Source organism: Cotesia glomerata, linkage group LG3 (assembly GCF_020080835.1).
Source record: "Cotesia glomerata isolate CgM1 linkage group LG3, MPM_Cglom_v2.3, whole genome shotgun sequence".
Lineage (NCBI taxonomy): Eukaryota > Metazoa > Arthropoda > Insecta > Hymenoptera > Braconidae > Cotesia > Cotesia glomerata.
Genome location: NC_058160.1, coordinates 28,436,978 through 28,449,668, shown reverse-complemented (window position 1 = coordinate 28,449,668; position 12,691 = coordinate 28,436,978). Strand labels below are relative to the sequence as shown.

The window sequence follows — 12,691 nt, the reverse complement described above, 5'->3', positions numbered from 1 at the left end:
CAGTCAATTTAAGGGCTTTTAATGGTGAAAATTTTTATAGTAGTTAGTAAATATTGACATTTTGTACTAAGCTTTTAAACGTCAAATAGCATACAGCAAATACGGAAGATTTTAAAGTTTTCAGTTTAATAGAACATCAAAAGACATTTTATTTTGAAATTTTGTCAAAATTTATAATAATTGTTTGACAGGCACTCAGGAGTCAGTAATTTTTACCGAAATTGAATTTCATTTATTTTTAGACAAAAAAAAAATAAAATAATTGACATTTTTAATTTTTTTTTTTATTATTTTGTTAATTTTTTCGACGTATTTCTAAATCTTCAATTAGAAATTCGGAAAAAAATTTTTTCATATCGAATTCTCATCTCTAACTTGCAAAAAATGTACTTTTGTTTTTTTTTATTATTAAATTTTAATTAAAGATTAATCTATGAAGTGTTCATACACACATTTTTTTTTTTGAAAAGACACAAAAAAAATTTAAACTCACAAAAAATGATTTAAATAATTTTTAAAATTTACAAAAAATTAAAAAAAAAACCTTTTTTTCTGTATATCTAACTTTCTAGTATTTATGTTTAGTATTTTTGAGAGTTTAAAGGACTTAAATAATTTATTTTGTAAGTTCTGAACTTTATAAATTTTATCTAACAAATAATCCGACTCACAGCTGAATAAAAATGAAATTAAACTTAAAAACGTTAATTTTAAAATAAATTGTTGATAAATACATTATAAATTTCTATCAAAAAATTATCTACTTGATATTGAATTAATATAGTAATTTTTATTACTGAAGAATACAGATTTTTATAAAAAAATTTGAATACTCTGGAATAAATGAATTAAACATAGACTCCGTGAAGAGAAACAGAGAAAAATAGAAACAAAAAGCAGCCCGTGTGCAAGTATAACATGATATTTATTGAAATAATAACTTAATATTACAAAGAGCGGCGCGTATAAATGTTTTTGAGCGCAATTCAGTATATTAATTAGCTCAAAACCGTTTTCGTATGTGAATGAATGACGAATATGAATGAGGTCTAAATTCACAGTCGTTTATACGCAACCATCGTTACCATATTTGTACATCGGTGACTGATATAATAGAGTATATTTTCGTGTGTCCGCATGCTTTTGAATACATTTACCAGTGCATAACTATTACATTCTATTATTTGTTGGCATATGGACAATTATTTTAGAATTGTGATGATAGTCGTGTGAATCAATTAAATTAGTGATAAGTTAAGTAAAATATACATTAATTTTAAATATTTAGAAAAACAAAATGTCATTTGGCCATAATCAAGGTAAATAGACAAATTTTTTAGACGAATATGATGAAAAATAGAATTTTTAATTAATTCAACACTAAAATAACAAACTTGATTCTTGAGAAAAATTCTTGAACAAAAAAAAATTTATTTAAAGAGCTTTATTGTCTTGAATCAAGATGAAAAATTCTTGAACTAAGTAAAACTTACTTAAAGTTTAAAGAAAAGTTTATCAAAAAATTTTTTTACTTAAATAAATTCCTCAAAATTTAATTTTTTTTTTTTTTTTTTTTTTTTTAATTTGTTTAAAGTCGCATAAACTACTTAGGACATGAGCGACTACGGTAGGGGGTAAACTTTTTGAGATTGGAACTCGTTTTTTTATTTTTTGGGCTGAGCAAAATAATACACTTAAATATTGAAAATACTCATTGGTGTACGCCGGACTCGAACCCGGTCCAATGCTTTGGTAAGCAAGGGCCGGATCCGACAGGGTTACTGCGCGCCTAAAATTTAATTATTTGAAGATAAATGTCCAAAATTTATTTTTTTAAAACTTTTTTAAGCTAAAAAATAAATTTAAACAAATTTTTAAAAATAAGATGAATTCATCGGATTTGAAATATTTTTAATAGAAATTTTTTTTGGATATCAAAGAATTAAAAAAAAAAAAAATAGATAAATTTTTCATGAAATATGTGATTGTTTATTTAAAAATATACTTTTTTCAATAAAACAATTTCCATAAAATTTTTCATCACAACAATAAACTATTTTCTCCAAATTAAATTAAAAGTAATAAATCGTACCTATTTAAAGTCCGCCGGAATAATTTATTATCTCAATTTTTCTCTACGTCCTCAGTTACTTACAAAATGAAACCCGCTTCACTCAACAACCCGTTACACAAATTAATTAAAATGTTCAAGTCGCCGTACTAATTAACATTTATACTGAATTATAAAACTTCTATAGATTAATTGAAAATTAATTAATGAAAATCGAATGAAGAATTTCAATTATTGGTTGAACTTTATCAGCAAATTTGATTAAAACCATTTTTTTCAATTAAAATATTACAATATTAGTAATTGTTTCTTCCAATTCCAAATTTTGGAGAGAGCCATGAGTATTTTCAAGTGCAATCAATTACCGACAAATTAATTACTGCGTTGGAAATTGAAGTATATGGATCCCATCACGTGCGAAGTTGATTGAACTAATTTGACATTAATTTAAAATTGGGTCAGAAAATTGCTACGCGACTGTGAAATTGAAAATTTAATAACAAACAATTGAAAAAAATTTTTTAATTAAAAAGCTTACTTTAAGTATTTTAATTAAAAATTAACCATGCAAAAAAAAATTAGTAAAATAAATTGCGAATTTCAGTAAGTATTTTCAATTATTTATAAACTAATTTAAAAATGAATTTTAAAAAATCCCGCTTATTTTCTAGTGCTGCCATCTGCAAAAAATCACCACGAACTCTGATACCAATTTGATGGTTTGATTCTCTCTTTTATCATCCATAAATCCACGTGAAGTTTAAGATTCTCCGAGTTGGGTACATCGTTACTTTTAGGATCCCTCATTTTGGCGCACAACTAGTACAGGTAATAAATCATTAATAAAATAATTAACAACAAGTCAAACCCGTAAATTATCAATATCCTGTTTTGTACCATTAAAAAATTTTTTTTCAACTATTAAAAATTATTTATCCATTAAAAAAGGCTGTAATCTCAGTTGGAGGTCACGATAATTTTTTACCGTTTCATTTGGCTGATATCGAGCAACGTGCTTTCTTTGTTACTATCCCAAGTATAAGTACTAGGATAATCTATTTTAGCTAAGCATTTATCTCAGAATATTTTAGAACTTTCTAATTCCCAGCTGTGTGATTTTTCTTACGTAATAAATTATTTCCTCAATAATTATAATTTACAATTAACAATCCATGCTCCAATACAGGTTATGACTTGCTAGCAAAAATGAACTAATTACGTTTTCATGATTTAGGTCGACCAAGATGCCATCAGACGCGAAAAAGAAGCAGCAAGCCAAGAAGAAGGAGGCAGCTAAAGCTAGACAAACTGGTAAAAAACCAGCGTCAACTAATCCTACTAAGGAGGATGGAAAGGAGCAGATTAATGCATCAGCAAATGAAGAGAACGGAACTAATGGAGTACTGAGCGCCGAAGGTGAATTATTATTTTTCTTTATTTCAGCATTTTCACTTCAAGTATTGCGGTGATGATTCATGAAGCTTATCATGACAATTAATATAAATTGATTGATAATATTATTCTAATTATTTTTAAGCTTCATGGTTCATCATCAATAGTCACTTTTTAGTAATTGTAAATGTCCTGACACTGACAAGCTTAAAAAATTCCTCATAATTTTATACGAAACTAGCAACCTTGCAATCACTATGTGACTGTCGTGACTTGTGAACTATAAATAAATAAAATTTTGCTTTATTAAATAATGACTTTTGTCAAATTACACTGTACTTTCTTAACTATTGACATTTATAAAGATATAAGCTCATCCCGATGTTACACTCATCGAGAGCTTTCATTTGAGTACCCACATGCATTTTGATATATTTTTCATATATACATATATGTAATATATATAAATATATGAAAAATTGATGTAGGTACTCAAATGAAAGGTCTCGATGAGTGTAATGTCGGGGTGAGCTTATATTTTTAAGAATGTCATTAGTTCACAAGATACAAGGTCATTTCTTAATTACTGACATTTTTAAAGATATAAGCTCATCCCGATGTTACACTCATAAAGAGCTCTCATTTGAGTACCCACATGCATTTTAATATACATTTCTCATATATACATATATATGATATATATATATATATATATATATATATATATATATATATATATATATATATATATATATATATAAATATATGAAAAATTGATGTGGGTACTCAAATAAAAGGTCTCAATGAGTGTAATGTCAAGGTGAGCTTATATCTTTACAAATGTCATTAGATGACAAGGTTCAATGTCATTTCTTAACTATTGACATTTATGAAGATATAAGCTCATCCCGATGTTACACGCATCAAGAGCTTTCATTTGAGTACCCACATGTATTTTGATATATTTTTTATATATACATATCTATATATATATATATATATATATATATATATATATATATATATATATATATATATATATATATATATATATATATATAATATATATAAATATATGAAAAATTGATGTTAGTACTCAAATGAAAGGTCTTGATGAGTGTAACATCGGAATGAGCTTATATCTTTAAAAATGTCAATAGTTCACAAGATATTTGTTAAATTGCAATGCACTATTTTAACTATTGACGTTTTTAAAGATATTAAAAATTTGAATAGTGCGCTACGCGCGCGCCTAAATTTTAACCAATAATGAATCGTGGCCCGTTTTTTGCGAGTTTCGACCTTTGACTAACTCCAAGACTTTCATGTATTTAGAGGATAAAATCCTGATGTTACACTCATCAAGAGCTTTTATTTAAGTACCCACATGGCATTGTTTATATATTTTATATATATATATATATATATATATATATATATATATATATATATATATATATATATATATATATATATATATATATATATATATATGGTATTTGTGAAATATATAAATATATAAAATATATGAAAAATTGATGTGGGTACTCAAATGAAAGGTCTCAATGAGTGTAACATCGGGATGAGCTTATATCTTTAAAAATGCCAATAGTTCACAAGATACAAGGTCATTTCTTAATTATGTGTCTAAAGAGATTTTTGAATGCAACCTAAATACTTATCATATAAATTAAATATCGATGAGAATGATATGAAACCTTGAAAAGGCACAAATTCAAGTCAAGACCTTTGCAATGACTATGACTATCTTGGAAACAAAATTTTTCTTATTCTCTTAATAATATAGATAATTATAACAATAATTCATCAAAAAAATTGAAATTTCAGAGGCGTTATGCTTAAAATTAGAATCAGATGCACGTCTGAATGCTGAAGCTCGAGCCTGTACTGGAAGTTTAGCGTCGCATCCACGAAGTCGTGATATAAAAATATCTAATTTTTCAATAACATTTCACGGATGCGAGCTTCTGCAAGATACAAATCTCGAGTTGAACTGCGGAAGGCGATACGGTTTGTTGGGCCAAAATGGATCCGGAAAGTCGACACTGCTCTCAGTGATCGGTAATCGTGAAGTGCCGATTCCTGAGTCGATCGACATATTTCATTTGTCCCGTGAAATGCCGGCGAGTAGCAAAACAGCTCTGCAGTGCGTGATGGAAGTAGACGAGGAGCGAGTGCGCTTAGAGAAATTAGCTGAAGAACTGGTCGACTGTCCAGAAGATGACGCCCAGGAGCAGCTGATGGACGTTTATGAGCGTCTTGATGACATGTCTGCAGACACTGCTGAAGCGCGAGCTGCTCATCTGCTCCACGGTCTTGGTTTCACCACCAAAATGCAGAACACTGCCACCAGAGACTTTTCTGGAGGTTGGCGTATGCGAATCGCACTAGCTCGTGCTCTCTATGTAAAGCCGCATCTTCTGCTGCTCGATGAACCGACCAATCACTTGGATTTGGACGCCTGTGTATGGCTCGAAGAGGAATTGAAGACTTACAAACGTATTCTTGTTATAATATCACACTCTCAAGATTTTCTTAATGGTGTTTGTACGAATATTATTCATCTGAATAAGAAACTTCTCAAATACTACACCGGTAATTATGAAGCATTTATTAAAACCCGGGCTGAATTGTTGGAGAACCAATCTAAGCAATATCAGTGGGAGCAAGACCAAATAGCTCACATGAAGAATTATATCGCGCGTTTTGGTCACGGATCCGCTAAGCTTGCTCGTCAAGCTCAATCTAAAGAAAAAACTTTGGCTAAGATGGTCGCTCAAGGTCTCACTGAAAAAGTTAGCACTGATAAAGTATTGAACTTTTATTTCCCATCTTGCGGTGGTATACCACCGCCTGTTATCATGGTACAGAATGTCAGTTTCCGGTACAATGATGACTCACCGTGGATTTATAAAAACTTGGAATTTGGTATTGATCTTGATACCAGGCTGGCACTTGTTGGTCCTAATGGTGCTGGTAAGAGTACATTACTCAAACTACTTTATGGAGATGTAAGTTATTTTCATTTTATTTGGTAATTATGCACAAGTAGGGCTCCATTTATTTTAGATAAAATTGAAATAAAATAACAATCAAAAAATTGATTTTTTTGAATATTTTCTGTTCAAATTGTTTTTCACGGCGGATTTATGATAAAAAGGATGAGAATTGAATATTTTGATGTTTTTTTTTTTTCATTTAAAATTCAAAAATTTTCAAATTATATTCTGAATTTTTTTTTTCTAATTTATTATATTTTTATCGCTTCTAAAGAAAAAAAAAATATATCAATAAAAAAACACCCAAAATCGTAAATTTTTGAACATTAAATGAATAAAAAATCACCAAAATATTGAATTTTCATACGTTTTATCATTTTTACTAGCAACCTTGCAGTCACTAGGTGACTGCCGAGACTTGTGAACTATAAATAACAAAAATTTTGCTTTATTGAATAATTACTTTTGTTAAATTGCACTGTACTTTTTTAACTATTGATATTTTTAAAGATATAAGCTCATCCCGATGTTACACTCATCCAGAGCTTTCATTTGAGTACCCACATGCATTTTTGATATATTTCTCACATATACGTATATATATGATATATATTTTAAGGATATAAGCTCATCTCGATCTTACACTCATCAAGGGCTTTCATTTGAGTACCCACATGCATTTTTGATATATTTTTCATATATACATATATATAATATATGTAAATATATGAAAAATTGATGTGGGTACTCAAATGAAAGGTCTTGATGAGTGTAACATCGGGATGAGTTTATATCTTTAAAAATGTCAATAGTTCGGGAGATACAAGGTCATTTCTTAATTATGTATCTAGAGAGTATGATATGAAACCTTGAAAAGGCACAACTCCAAGTCAAGACTTTTCCAACGATACCAAATTCAACTATAAAAACCCATTTTATCATATAAATACACTGGCCACAAAATTTTGCTTATTCTTTCAATAATATAGATGATAAATCCGCCGTAAAGAAGAATAATTTGAAGAAAAAAAATATTCAAAAAGATCAATTTTTTTACACTAAAAAATAAGTGGAGCCCCACTTCTGCATAATTACCTTTTATTTTTATTATATTGATATTCATAGTAATTAAATTATACAGTTTCAATAATTTTTTGCTTTATTTTTTACAGCTGGTACCAACCACTGGAATGATTAGAAAAAATAGCCATTTACGTATCGCTAGATACCATCAGCATTTGCATGAATTATTAGATTTAGACATGTCACCGCTGGATTATATGCTTAAATCATTTCCAGAAGTTAAAGAACGTGAAGAAATGCGTAAAATAATTGGTCGTTATGGTTTGACTGGTCGCCAACAGGTAAATTCATTAAATAATAATACTAAAGTTAGCCGACGTTTTTGATTTTTTGATTTATTTTCATCAATTAAATTAGAACTTAAAAATTGCATTTACAGTTTATCAAGTTTTTTAATAATGAAATTTTTTATTTTCATTTTTTTGTTATAACTTTTTAAAGGAAAAAATTCTAAAAACTTTTAGATGTCGGCTAACTTTATTTCCAATAATACTAAAGTTAGCCGACGTTTTTAATTTTTTGATTTTTTTGAATAATTAAATTAGAACAAAAAAATATTTTTAAAAAAATTGCACTTACAGTTTTTAAAGTTTTTTACATATGAAAATTTTTTTTTTATTTTTTTGTAATCATTTTTTCAATTAAAAATTTTTAGATGTCGGTTAACTTAATTTTCATTTATTTTCATCATTAAATAAATTTTTAAAGTTAAAGTTACAAGTATTTGAAAAATTAATTAAAATTTTTTGTACAGGTATGTCCAATTAGACAATTGTCCGATGGTCAGCGTTGTCGTGTAGTATTTGCTTGGTTAGCATGGCAAGTACCGCATTTATTATTGCTCGACGAACCTACCAATCACTTGGACATGGAAACAATTGATGCGCTCGCAGAAGCCATCAGTGATTTCGACGGTGGAATGGTTTTAGTTTCTCACGACTTCAGACTCATTAATCAAGTCGCCGAAGAAATTTGGGTGTGTGAAAATGGAGCAGTGACTAAATGGCAAGGTGGAATTTTGCATTACAAGGAGCATCTTAAGAATAAAGTACTGAAGGATAATCAAACGCGAGCTAAAGAATTATTGAATCGTGGAAAATAATAAAAAATACTGTTTATAAATTCAAGATAAAATAATTTTGATCTGATTCTCCGCTCTGTTAAAATTCGATTTAATTATTCTATTCCATCGTGTTATCATTCAGATATTAATAACAATTACTTATAATAATAAATATTATTGTACTTTACTACACACTTTCGGTATAGAGAGTAAAATAATATTAAAAACGACAATTTAAGTATTAAATCTCGTCATTGTCATCGTATACGCTACTATGTAGTGTGAATAATCGTGTCAATTGACTTAGATAATTTATTTAAACGATAAATTCAATCAATTAAAACCACCCAACATATTTGTTAATTAAATTATTAATAAATAAAAATAAATTAGCTCAATAAAATTAAATTAATGCTTGTCACGGGAAACAAAATAAAAAAAAATCAAGTTATTGCAATTTGAGCGATAACAAATTAATATTTAATGATTTTAAATTTTTAATTGATGTAAATTAAAATAAAATAACGCTGGAGGGATTCAAATATTGTATTTTATTTATTATCAACATTTTTAATGGAAGACTATTTTATTTTAATACCTTAGTCTATAAAACTCTTAGAAAATCTGTTAAATATATTTAATTAAAAAACATAAATATATGTATATATACAATTTGTCAATCACTATTTTGTTCTGTATCAATTTTTTTAATCGATTCGTTAACCAACGAATAAAAAAATATATTACTTTGAATACTGTGTCAATGTAAAATATATAATATATAATATATCAATAGTAAAATGTATATAATCAAACGGGTGTAGATACTGGAATGGAACTTGTGTTCTCTTGAGCTAGAGCAGCATTTCTCAGAACCAGAAGATGAGTATCCATATCTTGTAAAGCTTGATCAATGAACGCTAATTTTCTGGCTTGGTTTTTAGGTACACCGTGTTTGGTAACAAGAGCAAGATGAGTAACTGCGAGTACCAGAGCTGCGACGCGTGCTTCTAGGAGTCTGGCGTCTAATGGGGGATACAAACTGCGAACAACGTCGTCCACTCGCGGTGGTATCCTTCTTGCAACCTTTAACATCAAATTGACAGTAATTAATAGAAAAATGTGAGAATAGATATATTAATAATTGGTTACTAACATCGACAATTTCTAAGGGCACAGTATTGCTATTAACAGTACCAGCGATAGCTGTAAGACTCGCAGCAAGTGAATGACATGACCGTAATACAGCAATACAAGGTGGAGCTAGTCCAGTAGCATCGTCAACCCACCTGTAAGTAATAAATTAATAATTACTAGTCACTATGTGACTGCCGTGACTTGTTAACTATAATTAAATAAAATTTTGCATTAATAAATAATGACTTTTGTTAAATTGCACTGTACTTTCTTAACTATCGACGTTTTTAAAGATAGAAGCTCATCCCGATGCTACACTCATCAAGAGCTTTCATTTGAGTACCCACATGCATTTTTGATATATTTTATATAAATGGTATTTGTGAAATATATAAAATATATGAAAAATTGATGTAGGTACTCAAATGAAAGGTCTCGATGAGTGTAATGACAGAATGAGATTATATCTTTAAAAATATCATTAGTTAACGAGATAGCAATGTCAATTCTTAATTATTGAAATTTTTAAAGATATAAGCTCACCCTGATGTTACGCTAATCGAGACCTTTCATTTGAGTACCCACATGGCATTTTTTATATATTTTATATAAATGGTATTTGTGAAATATATAAAATATATGAAAAATTGATGTGGGTATTCAAATGAAAGGTCTCGATGAGTGTAACATCAGAATGAGCTTATATCTTTAAAAATATCATTAGTTCATGAGATAGCAATATCAGTTGTTAATTATTGACATTTTTAAAGATATAAGCTCATCCCGATGTTACACTAATCGAGACCTTTCATTTGACTACCCATATGGCATTTTTTATATATTTTATATACATGGTATTTGTGAAATATATAAATATATAAAGTATATGAAAAATTGATGTGGGTACTCAAATGAAAGGTCTCGATGAGTGTAACATCAGAATGAGCTTATATCTTTAAAAATATCATTCGTTCATGAGATAGCAATGTCATTTCTTAATTATTGACATTTTTAAAGATATAAGCTCATCCCGATGTTACGCTAATCGAGACCTTTCATTTGAGTACCCACATAGCATTTTGATATATTTTTCATATATACTTAAATGTAATATATATAAATATATAAAATATATGAAAAATCGATGTGGGTACTCAAATGAAAGGTCTTGATGAGTGTAACATCGGGATGAGCTTATATCTTTAAAAATGTCAATAATTCACAAGATACAAGGTAATTTCTTAATTATGTATCTAGAGATAGAGAATTTTCGAATGCAGCCTAAATACTTATAATAAATTGACTATTGATGAGAATGATATGAAATCTTAAAAAAGTATAAATTCAAATCAAGACCTATACAATGATACTAAATTTCACTAAAAAAAACCAATTGTATCATATGACTATCCTAGACACCAAATTTTTCTAATTTTCTTAATAGTATAGATAATTCGAATCTCAAAAAATTATGATTACAAATGATACCTTTCAGCACCAGCGAGCCATTCTTCTCCTTCCCAGGCATCAAGACCCAAAGTACATCCGTTGTCGACCTCCAACAAGTCAGAGTTCAAGTCTGCGTCTTTCTGTTTCTGCAATTTCACCAATTAACGTCAATCACTGTGATTGTCAATTAACTTCTCTAAGGATCAATAAAATAAATAGTTACTTACATAGTAAAAACGTTGACGGCGACATATAACCAGTAAAACAAATAAAGCACCGAGAAATACTGCTGCTAATGCACCTAGTGCAACAGCTACCACCGTTTCCATACCTGGTGCCGTCGAAGAGCTAGCACTACTTACTGACATCGGAGAACTCATTGTCAATATTCGATTGTCAATATTTTTACTGTCATATTAGTTGTCACTTCTTAACTAAATTATAATTTATTTTTCAGGAGTAATTTAATTAAAAATTTATATCATTTTTATAAAATTATTCTGTGACAAACACTTTGGAATAATTTGTTGATACGCCATTCTTGTGGGAGGTACTGACTGTTACGGACCTGTAACTCGTTCATAAATAATATGTTATCATACATATAAGTATAAGTATAAGTATAGGTATATACAACTATCTAGATAATTTTTATTTTGATAAAAAATAAATTCTAGATGAATATCCTAAAGAGAATTAATTTAAAAAAAATTAATGTGATAAGATCATTTTTAAGTTTGGATATTTTTAAGTATAATTATTTTTTACTGTGGCTTTTTAAATAAATTTTTATGTTATTTTAAATTTTACAGATAACGAGATGAAAGATAAAATGTGACACGATTTTAAATATTAAACCTAATTTTTGTCATTTAAGAAAATTTAATTATTAAAAAAAAAAACAATTCAGCTTTTAGAATTAATTTTTTAAAAATCATTCTATTAATTTTAAATTTATATTTAAAAACAAAAAAAAATTTTAATAAGTATTTGATAAATTATCATGAGAATTAATGAACTGAAGTTGACAGACATTAGAATTTTTTTTTAATTGGAAATTATAATGAGAAAAATTTAATTAAAAAATTCTAGAAGTGAAAATTAAAAAACAATTATTATTAGAAATTTTTAGAAGCATTTTTTTAATGTAATTTCTTATAAAAATTAAAAAATTGACAGTTCTCAGCTAACTTCAGTATCATGGATTAATTATGAACCTGAAGTTGACAGAGATCATAAATTTTTTTTTAATTTTATAGTAATTAAATTATAAAAAAAAATTTTATTTAAAAATTCCAAATTAATAAAAATTACTAGTGAAAATTTGTAGAAAAAAAATTTTCATTTGTTAAAAACTTCAAAAACTATAAGTGCAATTTTTTAAAAATATTTTTTAGTTATAAATTAATAAATTAAGCAAAATAAAAAAATTATAAATCTCGGCTAACTTATGAAAATTAAGTTAGCTAACATTTA

At 27.7% G+C, this 12,691-nt stretch overlaps 2 protein-coding genes across 3 annotated transcripts in view; one reads left to right on the top strand and one right to left on the bottom strand.

Annotated features, from left to right (window-relative positions):
- LOC123261957 (ATP-binding cassette sub-family F member 2) overlaps positions 1-9,167 on the top strand; it is a 36,784-nt gene extending 27,617 nt beyond the window's left edge. Inside the window, exons 2-6 of one of the 2 annotated variants that reach the window (XM_044723875.1) lie at positions 2,743-2,899; positions 3,306-3,487; positions 5,312-6,495; positions 7,656-7,847; positions 8,321-9,167. In XM_044723875.1, coding sequence (XP_044579810.1) covers positions 3,316-3,487; positions 5,312-6,495; positions 7,656-7,847; positions 8,321-8,668 — 1,896 coding nt within the window. In that variant the 5' untranslated portion in view covers positions 2,743-2,899; positions 3,306-3,315 and the 3' untranslated portion in view covers positions 8,669-9,167. Of the gene's footprint in view, positions 1-2,742; positions 2,900-3,057; positions 3,198-3,305; positions 3,488-5,311; positions 6,496-7,655; positions 7,848-8,320 lie in introns of those variants that run through there. The other variant, XM_044723876.1, reaches the window with a different exon arrangement.
- Positions 9,168-9,287: 120 nt separating this feature from the next.
- Positions 9,288-11,783, bottom strand: LOC123261965 (transmembrane protein 98-like). Its single transcript, XM_044723899.1, has 4 exons — positions 11,443-11,783; positions 11,255-11,361; positions 9,786-9,918; positions 9,288-9,715 (listed from the first exon to the last, which is right to left on the bottom strand). The coding sequence occupies exons 1-4, from the start codon at positions 11,593-11,595 to the stop codon at positions 9,440-9,442; spliced, it is 669 nt and encodes a 222-aa protein (XP_044579834.1). The 5' UTR covers positions 11,596-11,783; the 3' UTR covers positions 9,288-9,439.
- Between the last annotated feature and the right edge of the window lie 908 nt (positions 11,784-12,691).

What these genes read in the sequence shown, in the direction of transcription:
- LOC123261965 (XM_044723899.1), bottom strand. Translation starts at nt 11,595, where the DNA reads ATGAGTTCTCCGATGTCAGTAAGTAGTGCTAGCTCTTCGACGGCACCA. An exon ending in TGGCTCGCTGGTGCTGAAAG is followed by an intron (nt 9,919 to 11,254) that starts GTATCATTTGTA and finishes TATTACTTACAG; the next exon opens with GTGGGTTGACGATGCTACTG. An exon ending in TGCCCTTAGAAATTGTCGAT is followed by an intron (nt 9,716 to 9,785) that starts GTTAGTAACCAA and finishes TTGATGTTAAAG; the next exon opens with GTTGCAAGAAGGATACCACC.